At 42.2% G+C, this 19,142-nt stretch overlaps 2 protein-coding genes across 2 annotated transcripts in view; one reads left to right on the top strand and one right to left on the bottom strand.

The window, feature by feature from the left end:
* Positions 1–1,825: 1,825 nt before the first annotated feature.
* Positions 1,826–8,792, bottom strand: ATP6V1G1 (ATPase H+ transporting V1 subunit G1). The gene is made up of 3 exons (XM_058159720.1): positions 8,624–8,792; positions 5,473–5,573; positions 1,826–2,616 (listed from the first exon to the last, which is right to left on the bottom strand). The coding sequence occupies exons 1-3, from the start codon at positions 8,703–8,705 to the stop codon at positions 2,443–2,445; spliced, it is 357 nt and encodes a 118-aa protein (XP_058015703.1). The 5' UTR covers positions 8,706–8,792; the 3' UTR covers positions 1,826–2,442.
* Positions 8,793–8,860: 68 nt separating this feature from the next.
* WHRN (whirlin) overlaps positions 8,861–19,142 on the top strand; it is a 128,286-nt gene continuing 118,004 nt past the window's right edge. The window contains exon 1 of the mRNA XM_058159568.1: positions 8,861–8,904. The gene's annotated coding sequence lies outside the window, so the exon portion shown is untranslated. The remainder of the gene's footprint in view (positions 8,905–19,142) is intronic.

Here is a 19,142-nt window from a genome sequence, read left to right as displayed (position 1 = left end):
CCATCAATTGTGTTGTAAATGTTGTACCTTGATGAACATATCTTTTCTTTTATGTACACTGAGAGCATATGCACCAAGACAAATTCCTTGTGTGTCCAATCACACTTGGCCAATAAAAATAGAATAAAAATTCTATTCTATTCTAAATAGATGTGGAATGTGGAATGGAATAAAAAAATAAATAAAAATAAAAAAATGTTCTTGCAAACGCCAAGGTTCAGCGAAACGCACTCTTAAAGCAACGCAATTAATGTCAGAGGTAGAGAGTCCCGAGAGAGGAGCACCTGTATCGTTTTCACTCGTTCTGTTCCAGAAATCGGCCTCGCTGAATGAAATACAGGGTTGATGGGAGTCGGTTTTCACCGGAAGGCTTATGAGGTTTTGCGTCACCTTTTGAATTCGTTCATAAAGTCGGAACAGCCAGAGTGTTGCAAAACTTCGTTCCAATTCATGACTCCTTTTCAGAAAGCCAAGTATAGCAGTGAGCATACACCCAGCTGGTTTGTATTATGTTGTGCACATTCACTCACTCTCAAAATAAAGCTTGCTTCCTTCCACCCCTCTATCCCCACCCAGCGTGGATGTGTATTGGCAAAGGCCATCACTGATTCAGAGAGAATCTCTCGGCAGGAGTGCCGATTTACCAACAGCTTATCAAGGACTTAGGAGGCGAGAGTTTGGCCAGCCATCAACAACTAAAAAGACACCCACAACAGGAAACCTATAAATATCACACAAAGAACAGCCCAAAGCAGCGGTTACCAACTGGTGGTCCATGGTGGTCCGCGAGAAAACTTTGGTAGTTTATACATTCCATCTTTTTGCCTGTCTATCTCTCTATCATCTTGTCTGTCTGTCTCATCTATCTATCTACAGGCAGTCCTCAACTTATGACCACAATTGAGCCCCAAATTTATGTTTTAGAGAGAGAAATTGGTTCAGTGAGTTTTGCTCCGTTTTACGACTTTGCTTGTCACTTTCTGTTAAGTGAATCACTGCATTTGTTAAATTAGTAATACCGTTAAGTGAATTTGGCTTTCCCATTGATTTGTGCTTGCCAGGTCATGACACTGCAATCGTCGTAAATGTGAATCAGCTGTCAAGCATCCAAATGTCAATCATGTGACCACGGGGCTGCTGCCACAGTCGTGTGAAAAATGGTCATAAGTCACTTTTTTCAGTTCTGCTGTAACTTCAGTCACTAAATGAACTGTTATAAGTCGAGGACTCTATCTATCTATCACCTATCTATCTATCTATCATCTATCTCTCCTATCTCCTATCTATCTATCTATCATCTCTCTCTCATCTATCAATCTATCCTTCTGTGCCATCTTATTTATCTATCTATCATCTATCTATCTATCTATTCTGTGCCATCTTATCTATCTTCTATCTCTATCTATCTATCTATCTATCTATCTATCTATCTATCTATCTATCTATCTATCTATCTATCTATCATCTCTCTCTCCTATCTTCTACCTATCTATCTATCTATCCTATCTACTATCTGTCTATCATCTATCTATCTCTCCTATCTATCTATCTATCTATCTATCTATCTATCTATCTATCTATCTATCTATCTATCTATCTATCTATCGTCTCTCTTCTATCATTAATGTATCTCTCTCTTTCTCTCTCTCTCTCTCCATTTACCCACCCATTTATCTATCTCTGCTGTACTATTCTTATACCCAGTGTTGGTTCCAAACATTTTATCAAGAGCTTCTTTGCTATTACCGCATCAAAACTCAACAGGCCTCAAACCCTGTTTAATTCAGCAACGAATTTCATAAATCAAAAATTTCTGAGCAAGAAGAAAAGGAGAAAAATGGTTTTAATTTCTTTAACAACTCAGATCAGATGTTTACTTTTTCTTCAAGCACCTTAACAGCAACGTCTTGTTCAAGTTCAACAGGAGAATACAGAGTTATTATTTAAATAACGTTTAAACATTTTCGGATACAATCCAAACACTATTCATTCTGCAAACAAAATTCCTTGGGGTTTTTTTGGTTGTTTTTTTTTAAACTCTTAGGTGAAGACAAGAAACAGATTTTATTCGTATCAGAGCACCCAAGTCACACAGTTTGCAATTTAAGAATAGAGAAAAGTAACCTGGCACTTATCTTTACTGTCTTTTAAATACTTCTTGGGATCCTTTAATACTCAGTATGATTTATCCAACATCAATCTTCTACACTACACATCTACGATATAATGCACTTTGGAGACACAGAACCAGCCTACATAGAAACTTCAAAAGTGCTACAAAATGGGGAGGGGAAGAGACAAGAAACCTTGATGAAAAAAGGGGGAGCGAAGAAAAAGAGATAATCTACACCTCTTGGGAATTTAAGTTATGCACCTTTATCAAAAGGGGTGCAGCTAAAGCTGGTATTGCTGAATATTTCCTGAAAGGACTAAAGATTCTGTCTATCCGTTGATCCGATAGTTCGAATGGATTTGAGGCTTGATGTCAAAGATCAAATTCAGCAAGCTGTCCATCACTTCCTCCCGATTCTTTTGGAAGTTCTGCTGAAGGACGGCCATCTTCTCCTGGGTTCCTTGCTCCACCTCAGTGGCGGAACTGCCGTGGGAGCCAAGCGCCTGTGATAAAGGGAGACAAAAGAAAAAAAAGAAGGGGGGATGAAGGCCACCGTATAATAATAACAATAACAACAACAAGAGTTGGAAGGGACCTTGAAGGCCTTCAGGTCCAACCTCCTGCCCAGGGAGAAAACCCTACACCACTTCAGACAAATGGTTATCCAACATTTTCTTAAAAATTTCCAGTGTTGGAGCATTCACAACTTCTGGTGGCAAGCAGTTCCACTGGTTAATTGTCAGGAAATTTCTCCTCAGTTCTAGGGTTGCTTCTCTCCTTGATTAGTTTCCACCCATTGCTTCTTGTCCTGCCTTCAGGTGCTTTGGAGAATAGCTTGACTCCCTCTTTTTTGAGGCAGCCCCTGAGATATTGGAAGACTGCTATTCTGTCTCCCCTAGTCCTTCTTTTCATTAAACTAGACATACCCAGTTCCTGCAACCGTTCTTCATGTTTTAGCCTCCAGTCCCCTAATCCTCTTTGTTGCTCTTCTCTGCACTCTAGAGAAGAGTCTTCACATCTTTTTTACCTCGTGGCGACCAAAACTGAATGCAATATTCCAAGTGTGGCCTTTCCAAGGCATTATAGGCATTCCAATTCAACTATCTATTCTTTAGCTGTTTTTTATCTATTATATGTTTTCTGTTGTTTTTTTGTCTGTGAACCGCCCTGAGTCCTTCGGGAGATGGGCGGTATACAAATATAATAAATAATAATAATTATAGAGTGGTATTAACACTTCACGTGATCTTGATTCTATCCCTCTGTTGATGCAGCCCAGAACTGTGTTGGCTTTTTTGGCAGCTGCTGCATATGGCTGGCTCATATCTAAATGGTTGTCCACTAGGACTCCCAAGATCCCTCTCACAGTTATGCTATTGAGTAAGGTAAAATCAGCTCATCCAGTTAAGTTCTGCATTTCCAAGAACCTTCAATGCCTCTGCGTGACACAGCCTAGCAGCGTTTAAAAGCAAGCGTGGGGGGAAAAAAATCTGGTTTTTTGTTTCGTTTCTTTTTTTTAAACAACCCACAATCATGTGATGATTATGCCTCCACAGTTCCCCAAACTGCAGAAGCCAGTTTAAAACGCTGAAAGTCCCAGATCGAATTCTTGTCCCTTCGGAAAGGAAGAGATCAGATGATTTGGGGGGGGGGGGGGGGCGAAACATGAAACGGGAAAATTACAGGTAGTCCTTGGACATTCATTTCTGTGGTGAAGCGAGACATTCGTTGAGTGAGTTTTGACCCCCGTTTTACCACTTTCCTTGCTGCATTTGTTAAGTGAATCACTCGCAGTTGGTAAGTTAAGTTATGCGGTTGTTAAAATGAATCTGGCTTCCCCATTGACTTTGCCTGACAGAAGCTGGGGGCCGGATAGCTCAGGCTGGTAAAGCCTGTTATTAAGAACACAAAGCCTGCAATTACTGCAGGCTCGAATCCCACCAGGCCCAAGGTTGACTCAGCCTTCCATCCTTTATAAGGTAGGTAAAATGAGGACCCAGATTGTTGGGGGGGGGCAATAAGTTGACTTTGTATATAAATATACAAATAGGATGAGACTCTTGCCTTACACACTGTAAGCCGCCCTGAGTCTTCGGAGAAGGGCGGGGTATAAATGTAAAAAAAAAAAAAAAAAGGTCGCAAACTGTTGGGGCGACTGTTGGGGGCGAGTTATTGGCCCCAATGGAAAGGGTGCGCAACTTGGGTGTCCTTCCTGGATGGACGGCTGTCGTTTGAAGATCATCTGGTGGCCGTCTCCAGGAGGGCCTTTTACCAAGTTCGCTTGGTCCGCCAGTTGCGCCCCTTCCTTGACCGGGATGCCTTATGCACGGTCACTCATGCTCTTGTCACTTCTCGTTTGGATTATTGTAATGCTCTCTACATGGGGCTGCCCTTGAAGTGCACCCAGAGACTGCAGCTAGTCCAGAATGCAGCTGCGTGGGTAATAGTGGGAGCAACTCGATGCTCCCATGTAACACCACTCCTGCGCAGTTTGCACTGGCTTCCTGTGGTCTTTCGGACGCACTTTAAGATTTTGGTTACCACCTTTAAAGCGCTCCATGGCTTAGGACCCGGGTACTTACGGGACCGCCTGCTGTTACCTTATGCCTCCCACCGACCCGTACGCTCACACAGAGAGGGTCTTCTCAGGGTGCCGTCCGCCAAACAATGTCGGCTGGCGGCCCCCAGGGGTAGGGCCTTCTCTGTAGGAGCTCCTACGCTTTGGAACGAACTTCCCCCTGGTTTACGCCAATTGCCTGATCTTCGGACCTTTCGCCGTGAGCTGAAAACGCATCTATTCATTCAAGCGGGACTGGCTTAAAAGTTTTATTTCATTTTAATTGGGGTTATTTATCAATTTTAGGGTTTTAAATTGATTGTTTTAAATTTTGGCCATTAATATATATGCTTGTTTTAAGTTTTTGTTTTAATGTGTATATTGTGTGGTTTTATCATTTGGCTGTACACCGCCCTGAGTCCTTCGGGAGAAGGGCGGTATAAAAATCTAATAAAACTAAAACTAAAGCTAAAAGGGGAATCACATGCCTTCGGGATGCTGCAACTCTCATAAATAGGAACCAGTTGGTGCAGAGGTCCTAACTGTGAAAACCGGTCATAAGTCGCATTTTTCAATGCCGTTAATGGTTAATAAACAAACTATTGAAAGTTGGGGACTACCTCTATTAGCAAGAGAGAAGGTCTGAGCCTCAAAGGGGCAAGAGAGAGTGGGATGTGTGTGTGTGAAGCCACTACAAAGAATCTCACACCCCAACTGAATTCCCATTCTAATACAGAAACAGACAGGAAGAGAGAGAGACAGAGAGAGAGAAAGAGATTAGCCAGCATAGAATTTAACACACGGCGGCCTCTTTCGCTTTGAAGTCCTTTTCCCTCTGCAAGCGATACTGTTCGATCTCTGCTTGAGCTTCTTCCTTGGCCTGCTTCAGTCGCCGATTCTTCCCTGGGTTTGAAAAAAAGCAAAATGTTAAGAGGGCAAAACAGGAAAGAGGCTTTCCTGAGATCAATTTCAAGCGACGACGTCATATTCTGAACACCATGAGGGCTGAAATCAATACGAGGACTCCTCTAACGAAGGAACAAAATAATAATAATAATAATAATAATAATAATAACAACAACAACAACAACAACAACAACAACAACAACAACAACAACAACAACAACAATTATTATTATTGTTATTATTATTATAAAAATACTTAATATCCTAATATGATTTAGGCTGATTGCTGATTTAGTATCCTATTGAGTCTGTCATCGGCACCTCCATAACTGTCTGGTTATGACAATGAGTGTCCAATCACACTTGGCCAATAAAAAAATCCTAATTCTAATACTGAAGTCCATCTTTTCCTGAAAAGTTAGCTCACAGAACCGGAAACACCCAAGCCTGATGCGTGGAGACAATCCAGTTTTTGAACATTCAGAGTTGGCTTAACTAAAGACTTAAAAACACAGACATTAGTCAGAATTATTTTCCTAGCAATGAAACATTTCCAGCACATGATATGACTCCATTGTTCTTGGCCAGACTAAGTTCCTTTCTTGAAGTCATGCCAGGTGAAGGATCTAGAAACCGCTATATTAAAAATGCATGCAAACATGAAGACTGAAAATACAATTTAAAAACCAGCGGTTTTAGTTAAACTGAATTCCCAGCACAGATACTTAAAAATACGCCAACATTCCACAACTTTCACAATTCAGTTTTAATCGAGTTAAATTGATGGACCATACATCTTGGGGAACTATCAGTATGATACTGACATTATGCAGACCACAGGAAGTCTGCAAACCAAAATTGGTTTTACACAAGTAAATTACGCAACCAAATTCAAAAATTATTCTCGAAAGGCAGGCAGGTTTTCTCTCGATCTCCCAATTTGTCTCCTTTCCTTGGATCAGACCCTCTTTTAATAATGAATAATACAAAACTGGATCTCTACTAGGGAATAGGTTGGGGAAATGTTTCAAAGATTAGGTTTTGATCAAAATATTTCATATATCATAGTAACCTTTCCTCTGTCAAATTCTGCAAAGCTCAGCCAGCATGAAAATTAGCTTAGATTAGGTTAGATTTCTTTATTGGCCAAGTGTGATTGGAAATAGAAGGAATTTGTCTTTGGTGCATATGCTCTCAGTGTACATAAAGAGAATAAAATACATTCGTCAAGAATCATAAGGTAAAACACTTAATGATAGCCATAGGGTACAAATAAGCAATCAAATCATACTAGGAAACAATCAATATAATCATAAATTACAGTCATACAGTCATAAGTGGGAGGAGATGGATGATAAGAACGATGAGAAGATTAATAGTAATAGAATATAAGGGGTTTGCAGCCTGACCTTTGGAGGAAAAACTACACGGGAAGTTTACCCCTATGGCAAAAATCACATTAGGGAAATTTCTCCAATTAACATGATTCTTAAAACGTTTCAAACAGGCTAACTAAAACCTGGAATAATGAGAAATGAAATCTTTAGTCAGCCTATTTCTTGGTTATCCTCAAGCAAACCTACCACAAAGCTAATAATCATCCCATCAATTATCTTCAGCGGGAGGATTATTAGTTATGTGGTAGGTTTGCTTCTCTTAAAGTTACCTAGAATTTTCTTTATTTTTAATGAAACAGTATAATTTTGTTTACTGTTTATTTTTAATTATAAACTCTCCAGATTCATGGACCTTGAGATGGTTAATAAATACATCAATTAAACAGGCAGCCTTAGGCTGTTTTTTTTCTGGGAAAAAAACCAGACAATTTAGGATAAATCCCTTCTATCATCCCCCTCAAAATCAGTAAATCATAGCATTGCTCGATCATCTCTCTCGTGCAATTCTGGGCAGCTCCCCTAATTAAAAGCCAGTAAATAACACAACTGATGAGCCAAATGCACAAATCAATACAAAAACACAATAACCCAATTAAAAACTCCAGACCCATAAAAAAGCAGGCAAGGAAAAGGCATGAATCCATCCATTCAGCCCCATATTTGAATTTGGTTTATTTTAAGGTAGCCCAAGGTGTTGTTTGTACACTGGGGAGGATGGAAGATGTAGTCCAACCACCACCACCCCACCACTATCATGCAAAGAAAATGACACAAAACCCCCTGAGCAGATGAATAGTGTAAGGTCTCTGGGGAGGCTATGGGTGGCCCTTCCCACACAGGATGATGGGATATGTAGTGGCTCTATGCCTTCCCTTTCCAAAAAGTTGGGGGGCGGGGGCGGAGGATGATGAGACGTGGGACCCCAATCCCTTTGGGACTACCATTCCCATGCAATCTGGGCTGGAAAGACTGTAGATCTATCCCCTATGGGCCGGGGATGATGGGAGGTGTAGTCCAACCAACCCCAGCCCCACAAGACCACCACCATGGAGAGAACTGAGACAAATCTCTTCAAATGGATGAAGCAGGCGGGGAGGCCATGGGTGACTGTTCCCACACAGGATGATGGGATATGTAGTGGCTCTACGCCTTTCCTTTCCTAAAAAATGGGGGTGGGCGGATGATGAGATATGGGACTCCAATCCCTCAGGACTACAGTTCCCATGCAATCTGGGCTGGAAAAACTGTAGATTTTACCCTCTCCTCTATAGGCTGGGGATGATGGGAGGTGTAGTCCAACCAACCCCAACCGCCACAAGACCACCACCATGGAGGGAATTGAGACAAAACTCTTCGAATGGATGAAAACAGGCGGGGAGGCTATGGGCGACCCTTCCCACGCAGGATGATGGGACATGTAGTGTCTCCGGGACCTTCCACTCCCTCAACGTCTGGGGATGATGGGACGTAGGGGTCCCAATCCCTTCGGGACTACCGCTCCCATACCGGCAGCAGGGCTAGAAAGGCTTTAGATCAACCGTCCATCAACGCCGCCGCCCTTAAGGGCTGTGGGCGATGGGAGGTGTAGTCCCATCAGCCCCTCAGAAAGAGCCCCGCTTCCTCCCTTCTCAGCCAGGCCGGGCCACTCACGCTTGCGGGCCTCGGCCACCTTCTCGGCGGCGCGTTTCTCGGCCTGAAGCAGCTGCTGGATGCCCTGAGACTGGCTGGCCATGACGGCGGCGATCCTGAGGAGAAGTTTCGCCCGGCGGCCCCGAAAGAGAACTCCGCCCCCCCAAAAGACTCGTTGTCTCTCCAAAGCCCGCCCTTTCCGGTCGCCCCGTCGTTTCATTGGTGGGAATAGCGGAAGTGACGTCGGAGGACACTGCTCTAGAGCAGGAGGAGCGGTCCTTCCCACGTGAGAAGAAGCCCGAGTGAGTACACGTATCTTTCCCCGCTTGGCTTTTTCAAGAGCGGGAGGAGCGTTTCCAATACAGACAAGGGGCTCTTTCTAGGCTTCTTTTCCACTCCGTTGTCAAACTCTGTGGTTTTGCCGTCACATGTTCCGCTTCTCTTTTTTTTTTTGCCCCTCTTCCCTCAAGGATTGAAGTTTCGCTGCGCATGCGCGGTTGTCGAACTCTATGGTTTTGCCATCACGTGTCCCGCTTCTCTTTTTTTTTTTTCGCCCCCCTCTGCTCTCAAGGCTTGAAGTTTCGCTGCGCATGCGCGGTTCTTTGGGCTGAGAAGGAGTCCTATTGTTTGTTTTCAAAAGAAAGTTTTATGTACTGAAATCAAATACAAAAGTTGATCTGTTCCCCAAAACAAAGCATGCATATATATATATATATATACACATACACACATATTTAAAAAAATAGAATGAAAAATAAAGTGAGAGACCAGTTTATTTTTAAAAGGGTTTTATTGCATTTCACATAATAACAGTAATAGAGTTGGAAGGGACCTTGGAGGTCATCTAGCCCAACCCACTGCTCACTGCAGGGGACCTGTACTGGGGATTCGAACCGCGGAACTGCCTGAACTTTTTAAAATGTATCATAAATAAAATTGGCTGGCACTATATGGTTGATACAGGTTGCTTGCCAGCGTCCTAGGTATCAACCAAGTATCTTCTTAAAATATACAATGTTCCGAATAGCATTATTATTATTATTATTATTATTATTATTATTATTATTATTATTATTATTATTATTATTATTTACTTTATTCATTAAATATGAAACTCGGTCAACTGAACATTCAAAAATGCATCACAAATGCCATTGACTGGTGCTAATGGTTGATAACAGATTATTATTATTTATCTTTACTCATTAAACATGAAACTCAGTCAACTGAACATTCAAAAAGATAAATAATAATAATAATCCGTATCAACCATTAGCACCAGTCAAGGGTTGATACGGATTATTATTATCTTTTTGAATAAAATTATTTATCGTTTCAGATGAAACATGTAACAGTGATACCCATTGTCATCGGGGCACTTGGTATACCATGTCCAAGAATTTTATAAGATACAACAACAAACTGCAGCTTTCTGCAATAATACCAGCAGAACTGCAAAAAACTGCGCTACTTGGAACATCATATATCTTAAGAATAGAATTTTTTGTTGGCCAAGTGTGACTGGACACACAAGGAATTTGTCTTGGTGCATATGCTCTCAGTGTACTTAAAAGAAAAGACACGTCCATCAAGGTACAACATCTACAATACAATTGATGGTCAGTATATCAATATAAATCATAAGGATTGCCAGCAACAAAGTTACAATCATACAGTCATAAGTGAAAAGAGATTGGTGATGGGAATGATGAGAAGATTAATAGTAGTGCAGATTTAGTAAATAGTTTGACAATCTTTTCTTTTAAGTACACTGAGAGTATATGCACCAAGACAAATTCCTTGTGTGTCCAATCACACTTGGCCAATAAAAAATTCTATTCTATTCTATTCTATTCTATTCTATTCTATTCTATTCTATTCTATTCTATTCTATTCTATTCTATTCTATATATCTTAAGAAGGTACTTGGTTGATACCTAGGACGCTGGCTACAACCCGTATCAACCATCAGCGCCAGTCAATGGTATTTTTCAATTATTATTATTATTATCTTTATTATTATTATTAACCATTATTATTACTATTAAAATAGAATTTTAAGATATTGAACAATTAAACAGCGGGCATAGCAGCCGCATTGTGCTTTCATGGTCTTTATTTTGAAATGTAAATTAAAATAATTTTCAGCTCCAGCTATTTCAATTACATCCCAATTAAATTTACAAAATTAAATTGCATTTGGACAGCACCAGGGACCCTGAGTTACAAATATTCTCTTCTATTGACGCAAATGCCATCTGAATGATCCACATAGCATAGTTGGCTTGTTAGCGCTTTGCTGTACTTCAGTTAAGTTCCTGTCTTGAGCAATTGCATGGACTAATATTTATTTATTGATTGATTGATTGATTGATTCAATTTCTATACCACCCTTCTCCCAAAGGACTCAGGGCGGTTTACAGCCAAAGTAAAGACAGTTAGTACAATTTTTAAGACCAGTTTAAAAGGAAAATTTAGAGTTGGTTGAAGAACTTAAAACCAATATGGTCCCAAATGAAGGCGAATCTACGTGTCCTATTGCAGGATCCAGTCTGGACCAGATGTTTTGTCTTCAAACTTTCGGACTCGGGCTAGAGCAGGGGTCTCCAACCTTGGTCCCTTTAAGACTTGTGGACGTCAACTCCCAAAGTTCCTCAGCCAGCTTTGCTGGCTGAAGGGACTCTGGTAGTTGAAGTCCACGAGTCTTAAAGGGACCAAGGTTGGAGACCCCGGGCTAGAGCCTATCTTCGGGGAATTTCTCTCCAGCCGAGTGTGTTGTGTCATGCTGTGCGTCGTATTTATATAGCGCCTGGTTGTGTGTCACTTTTTAGATGTTGATTGGGGTGTGTGGATGACAAGTCGATAGCTGTTATTTGCCTGTGTGGCCCAGCCCTCGCCTTCTAAGTATTTGAATGGCTGGTGGTAAACCAACCCTCCTGTTGACTGATGAGTGGCCTGTTTCCCAGGCATCAATCTCTTCCCTGGCTGTTTTTGCCCCTGCTCATCCAACAATCACATCTTTTCAGAAAAGCAGCAGAAAAGAAACAGCGGTGTGCAGTTTTTTAGATGTACAGGTAGTCCTTACACCATTTAGAGGCCAAAGTTACGACGTCACTGAAAAAAGGTGACTTAGGACCGTTTTTCACACTTATGACCATCGCAGGCCTCCCTGTGGTCACATGATCAAAATTCAGATGCTTGGCTGACTGACAACCTTATGCCCTGCGCGTACGTGTCTAACAAATTGACGGGCACTGAACGCAGATGGGCAGTTTGGGAAAAGGAAGCCTTTGCGGTACGTTGGGCACTCCTCTCTTGGAGGCACTTCCTGGAGGGGGCGAAAGAACCATTCGAGGTGTGGACTGACCACAAGAACCTCGAATACTTGAAAAAACCCCGAAAGCTAATATGAGCTGGCTTAACTAAAGACTTAAACACACGGACATTAGTCAGAATTATTTTCCTAGCAATGCAACGTTTCCAGCACATGGTATGACTCCATTGTTCTTGGCCAGCGGTCACATGATCCCCTTTTGAGACCTTCTGATGAGCAAAGTCTATCTATCTATAACTATCTACTATTGACCTCACCCCATTCCTAAAGGTCTGTAAGGGGCATGCATAAGAGCACAAACGTGCCTACCATTCCTGTCCTAATGTTCCCTTTGATTGTATCCAATTTCATATAGTTATTACATACTTATGGTTATATATATGCTTATATCAAGCAAATCAAGGCTCCCATATAACGCCACTCCTGCATAGGCTGCACTGGCTTCCGGTGATCTTCCGGGTGCAATTCATGGTACTGGTTACCACCTTTAAAGCGCTTCATGGCATAGGACCAGGCTATTTATGCGACTGACGGCCTCCCAGAGACCAGTGCGCTCCCACAGAGTGGGCCACCTCGGGGTGCCGTCGGCTAGACAATGTCAGCTGGCGACCCCCAGGGGGAGGGCCTTCTCTGTGGGGGCCCCAACCCTCTGGAACGAATTACCACCTGGTATTCGCCAACTCCCTGATCTCCGGACTTTCCGACGCGAGCTGAAAACATGGTTGTTTCATTGTGCAGGACTGGCCTGATAGTTTTAACTGGGAATTTTAAATGGGTTTTAAGGAATTAGTCCAAATTTAAATATTTCATTTTAAATCATTTTAGTGTTTGTAAAAATTGTTTTTAATACGGCTGTAAACCGCCCTGAGTCCTTCAGGAGAAGGGCGGTATAGAAATATAAACAAATAAACAAATAAACAAATAAACAAATATATATATATATATATATGTAGGTTTTGGTTATTCTCCCACGTAAAATTGGAAGTGTCTTGGCGACGTTTCAACGAAGTCTCATTCGTCATCTTCAGGCTTCAGCTTCGTGCTTCTGGGAGCAATGTGTGATTGCAGCTGTTTCTTCCTTTTTAACTGCTAGTGGGGGTTTGAACTGATTGAGTGGGAGCTTGGCTGTGATCTGATTGGCTGGGGGGGGTGTCCTGTTTGGGTGGGGGCTTGGTTGTGCTCAGATTAATCTGAGTTGCAGGGGGATTTGGGCTGGTGAGGTGCATTGCTGTTGTTTGGCTTCGTGTTTGTTGCAATCACACATCGATATATATATATATATATATATATATATATATATATATATATATATACATATACATATATCGTATAGTTACTTCATGCTTATGCTTATATATAATGTTGTGACAAATAAAATAAATAAATAAAATAAAAATAAAAAAGTCAACGGGGAAACCAGTTTTGCCGAACAACCGTATTACTAATTTGCCAACGGCAGTGATTCCCTTAAAGTGGCCGAGAGAAGTCGTAAAATGGGGCAAAACTCACTGAACAAATGTTTCATTTAGCAACGGAAATTCTGGATTCGGTGGATGGTCGTAAGTGGAGGACAACTTGAGGCTCCTCCGAGTCCAAAAGCTCAGAAGACAAAACCTCTGGTCCCGGTGACCGACCCAAGATTGGATCCTGCACCAAAATGATCCTTTCCAGCCAAGGCGCCTCTTTGTTTTCCATTCCCCGTAAAAATCCCCCACTTGATCCTTTGTGACCTATCCCCCAATAATGTCAAAGCTTCCTCCGTTAAAATTCTGCCTGTTCAGGATTCTCAGCCAAAAAAGGGAAGGAAGAGCTGCTAAACCTTGTGAATTTCCACTGTGGATGGAGCCGTATTAACAGGAGTGACACTAAATGCTTTAGCTATAAACCTCACTTACACTTTAATGGCTGTGTAAATGCTGCCTTAAGTGAAAAGCAAGCACAGAGCATTCTAGCAGCCTCAGCTTCAGCTGCTGCAGGAGAAGTGGGGCGGGGGGTGGAAATCTGCAAAGGGATGCTCGAGAATGACTAAAGACTAAAAAGCATGGCGTAAAGGTCATTTTCTGCTGAAGTTTACAAACGACCCCCGTGAAGCACAAAACAGCACAAAAACTCTGGGGCTGCACCGTGTGATCCACAACCCCCCTGATGTTTTAAAGGTAAAGATTGGTTGGCAGCTACAAGCTCTGCGAAAGGCTTATAACAAATGACCCTATTTACAACCAGAGCCAAGCGTGATCGCCTTGCTAATCAGATTATACTGTGGGGAGGGAGGATTTGGCACACAGCATTCAGTTCCAAGCGTGGCTGTTTTGAAGAACATTGGAGCAAGCGGGAGAAAGGAGAAACAGGAGGAGAGATAATGAGCAGAAAGGGAGAAGGAGAAGATGAATAATGAGAAGGAAAGAAGGAGAAATAGATGAAGGAGAGGGGAGAAGATGGATAATGAAATGGGGAGAAAGAGAAGGAGAAGAGGGAGGAGGAGAAAATGGGCAGGAAAGAAGGAGTAGATGGATGAGGGGATGAAGAAGATAGATGAGGAGGAGGAAAGAAGGAGAAATGATAGAAGAAGAGGAAAGGGGGAAGAGATAGATAATGAGAAGGAAAGAAGGAGAAGGAGAAACAAGAAAGGGGGAGAAGATGGATAATGAGCAGGAAAGAAGAAATGGAGGAGGAGGAAGAGGTAATGAGCAAGAAAGAAGAAGTAGTAGATAGATGAGGGGGTGAAGAAGATAGATAAGGAGCGGGAAAGAAGGAGAAATGGAGGAAGGGGAGGAAAGCGGGAGGAGATGAGCAAGATAGAAGGAGAAGGAGAAGCAGATGGATAATGGGCAGGGGAGAGAGAGGAGAAGAGGGAGGAGGAGATAGATAATGAGCAGGAAAGAAGGAGTAGATAGATGAGGGGATGAAGAAGATAGATAAGGAGCAGGAAAGCAATGATGGAGGAGGAGGAGGAGATAATGAGCAGGAAATAAGGAGTAGATGGAAGATGTGGTAAAGAAGATAGATAATGAGAAGGAAAGAAGGAGAAAGGAGGAGGAAGAGATGATCAGCAGGAAATAAGGAGTAGATAGATGACGGAGTGAAGAAGATAGATAAGGAGCGGGAAAGAAGGAGGAGGGAGAAAGGAGAAGGCGGAGAACACATTTTGCCATCCCCTTCTATCCGTCTGCATATGGGCAGAAGAGGACCTAGGCTCCCTTCCCCGCCTCCAACTTCCCATTTTGCACACAATGGAAAATAGCTGTGAATCCCAACACATCCCCATCTGCATTTTTTTTGGTTGTAGTGCTGTGAAACCCGTCTTCAAACAGAAACCCAAACCGTGTTTCCTCTGTGTCTCTTCACTCCTTCTATTTCACCTGGATTTAGTGGGTTGGGTGAGATGCCATCGATGTTTCGTTGCGTCCCACAAGGCTATATTTATGGTTCCTTCAAAGCCCTGGGAACCAAAACTTGGAAAGAGCTGTTTTGTTGTGACCCAGGCCCCAAGTAGGTAGTAATAAACTTAGTCCGTGGAAAAAAACAAACTTTATCCGAACAGCTGGGAATTACTTCATTCCCAGCATCGTTCAACTCAAAGTAAAACAAATGCCTTCCAAACACAAATTCTTCTCTTATCTCACAACCTCAGTCCAATTAGGCAAACTGCTAAAGGCTCTTCCTGGCAAACATCCAGAAGCCACAAAAACAAAGACGTACACGAAGCAGAGGACGAAGCAGAAGATGCAGCTACAATGTTGTTTTCCGGCAAAGCTGAAACACCAGTGCTGGTCTGTTTTAAGCCTTATGGGAGGGGCCAATCATCTTCTGGCCTTACTCCTGAGTCGTCCTCTCTGCTTGAGCTGCTCTTGCCTTCTGGCAGCTCTTCTCATGTGTGCATTAGGAACAGGCTCCTCCTGTTCCTCTGCCTCACTACTGTCAGCCTCTGGAGGCTCCGGAGTCCACACCTCACTCCCTGATGGCTCTGGTCCCACCTCATCCTCATCACTGTCCGATTCCATTGCCAGCTCCGTAGGCTACTGACGGACCACAACATGTTTGGAGCAGAGATGTTGAGAAGACCAAACCTGGAGTGACCCCTGGGACGAAGCAGGAGACAAGTAGCTGGATCTGCGCGTGGCGCAGAATCACCTGTCTGCAGGTTTCATTCAGTTCCGGCTGAGATAATCATAGCAACTCACCAGTCATCCAGAAATAAAATGCCGCTTTCCACACAGACAAAGGTAGTTCAGAGAAAGTCTTGGGGAAAGGTTTCCTGGATCAATCAGGAGGGGGAAAAATATATATATTTGGGAAAAGGAAAGAGTTTGGAAGATGTTGTGGTTCGCCAGCAGCCTGAGGAGCTGGCAACGGAGTCAGACAGCGATGCGGCTGAGGAAGAGCGTGGGCCAGTCCTGGAGGCTGGGGAGGGCCCAGATGAGGGCTCTGCGTCAGAGGCAGAGGTGGGACCAGGGCCATCGGGGAGTGATGTGCGGACTCCGGAGCCTCCAGAAGCTGACAGTAGTGAGGCAGAGGAACAGGAGGAGCCTGTTCCTAATGCACGCATGAGAAGAGCTGCCAGAAGGCAAGAGCAGCTCAAGCAGAGAGGACGACTCAGGGATAGGGCCAAGAGATGATTGGCCCCTCCCATAAGGTTTAAAGGACCAGCAACGGCGTTGGGGCTTTGCCGGAAAACAACATTGATAGCTTCGTCTTGTTGCATTTCTTTTGTATCGGTGTCTTCTGAACTTTGGCCAAGAAAGGCCTTTGGCAGTTTGCCTAATTGGACCAAGGTTTGCGATAGGACTGAGGAATTTGTGTTGGGAGGAATTTGCTTTAATTTAATTGAACTACGCTGGGAATGAAGTAATTCTCAGCTGTTCGAATCAAGTTTGTTTGTTTTTACACTGACTGAGTTTCCTATTACCTACTGGGGCCTGGATCACAATAGAAGAAATGGCAATGTCTGGAATGGACATTCTGTGATCTCTTGTTTTATACCCAGTCTAGCTTCAGTTCTCCTTGTGGTCTCCTTTCCAAGCCCCTCACAAGTTTTGATTATGCTTTGCTTTCTAAGATCAGCTGGGTTGGCTCAATGCTGCCATCTATTGAGGTTCAATCCATTTTCTTTTGTCTATAATATTTATTAAAACTTGACCAGGAAGGTTACAGAAATAGAAACTAATATAAAGTAAGGAAGAAGAAAAATCAAAGGGACAGCAAAAAAAACTGTGAGGAAAGAAAAAAATTAAAAGGAAGGAAGAAAAGAAGAAAGAAAGAGGAGGAGAAAGTAGAAAGAGAAAGAAAAAGAAAGAAAGAAAGAAAGAAGGAAAGAGAAAGAAAGAAAGAGAAAGAAAGAAAGAAAGAAAGAAGAGAAAGAAAGAGAAAGAAAAAGGAGGAGAAAGAAGAAAGAAAGAAAAGGAGGAGAAAGTAGAAAGAAAGAAAGAAAAGGAGGAGAAAGAAGAAAGAAAAGAAAGAAAGAAAGAAAGAAAAGGAGAAAGTAGAAAGAAAGAGAAAGAAAGAAAGAAAGAGAGGAGGAGAAAGAAAGAAAGAAAAGGAGGAGAAAGTAGAAAGAGAAAGAAAGAAAGAAAGAGGAGGAGAAAGAAAGAAAGAAAAAAGGAGGAGAAAGTAAAAAGAGAAAGAAAGAAAAAGGAGGAGAAAGTAGAAAGAGAAAGAAAGAAAGAAAGAAAGAGGAGAAAGTAGAAAGAGAAAAAAAGAAAGAAGTTCCAATATTCTTCACAGCAGTTATAAATTCAAATATACGTTAACCTCTCTCTCTGAACAGAGTAACCCCTCATCATGTAACTCTTCTTTTTATAATCCATCCTGTCTCATCGTCCAAAAGTGTTGCTATTTTTTTTCATTTTTACACAAAAAGTGTAAAGAACTTTCCACTCCCCAATAAATGCAGACAATGTCTTTTCTCTAATCCAAGAAGTCAGTTTCAAATTTTGTCAATTTCACCAACAATTCTTCCATAAGCGGACGCTGTCAAAACCTTCCCGTCTGCATATAATAATCTCCCCCTTAATTACATCTTTGAAATTGGGCTTCTTTCTAAGTGTTTATCCATTCATCCAAAAAAGGAAACGTTCTGGCTTCAATTGAATATTGATCTTTTTAAAAAAAATCCTCCGTTAAGGGAGGCTCGATCCAATGAAACAAATCCCCCCCACAAACGGATAATGCGATTATTCAATTTCTTTTCTTTGAGCAAAAATTACTATGTGAATAGCTATAGTCTGCAGGCGGGGATGTGATTTTGGCCCGAATGATTTCCTTTAAAAAAGAAGGTTCCATAAATTGAATATTCTCCATTTGGAAGAATCGTGTGTCTTTCTATCTTCTTCTTTTCTCGGAAATATCCAAGCCACGTGGTATCTTAAATGCAGAAAAGACAGCTTACTAAATCATTCTTCCTTCTGGGCACAATTTAAATCCCCCAACCAAGCATAGCAGACAAAATTCCATTTCTGCGCTAAGTAACAAATTACCGGATCTGAATGACACTTACTTTCTCTGGCGATGCATAACTGGAGGGAAATGAATAAAACTCTGCTTCCTTATGCCCCTAATTAGGTCCCTTATGGCAAATGGTTTAACAAACCCTCCCACCACCAAAAAAAAAAAAAAAGACATTTAAAAACATAGTATTTACATGATGTCAGTGTGGTTCTCAAATCGCAACTCTGGACATATTGTCCATACATCTTACCCATTGAAGAGGGAGTTTGCGGTTTGTTTTGTGGTTTACCACAGGGGTTGAGTCCAGCTGGGCGTAGCTTGCAAACCGTTGCTTTTTATTTTACAGCATTGCCATGAACTCAAAGCCAATCTATTTAGAGAAGGGAAGAGTTATAGCTCAGGGTTGAAACGAGGGCTCCTTGGTGTTCTCTGAGCTTGGGGTTTTCCTCGCAGACATTTCATTACCGAACTAGGTAATGAATTCCTTCTAGCACCGATGATGTTACCCAGCTGGGTAATGGAATATTTGCAAGAAAACCACCAATCTCAGAGAACACTGAGATCCTTCTGTCCTCAAATCCTCCTCTCTTGTAACACTGATCATGTTACCTAGTTGGGTAATGAAACGTCTGCAAGAAAACAACCAAGCTCAGAGAGTACCACGAACCCCTCGTTCTCCTCCTCGTCCTCCTCCCTTCAAATCCTCCTCCCTTCTAGCACTGATAAAGTTACCTAGTAGGGTAATGCAACTTCTGCAAGAAA

The sequence above is a fragment of the Ahaetulla prasina genome, chromosome 16 (assembly GCF_028640845.1).
Source record: "Ahaetulla prasina isolate Xishuangbanna chromosome 16, ASM2864084v1, whole genome shotgun sequence".
NCBI classification, from domain to species: Eukaryota; Metazoa; Chordata; class Lepidosauria; order Squamata; family Colubridae; genus Ahaetulla; species Ahaetulla prasina.
The sequence above is the reverse complement of the archived record's forward strand: the minus strand, read 5'-3'. Positions and strand labels throughout refer to the sequence as shown.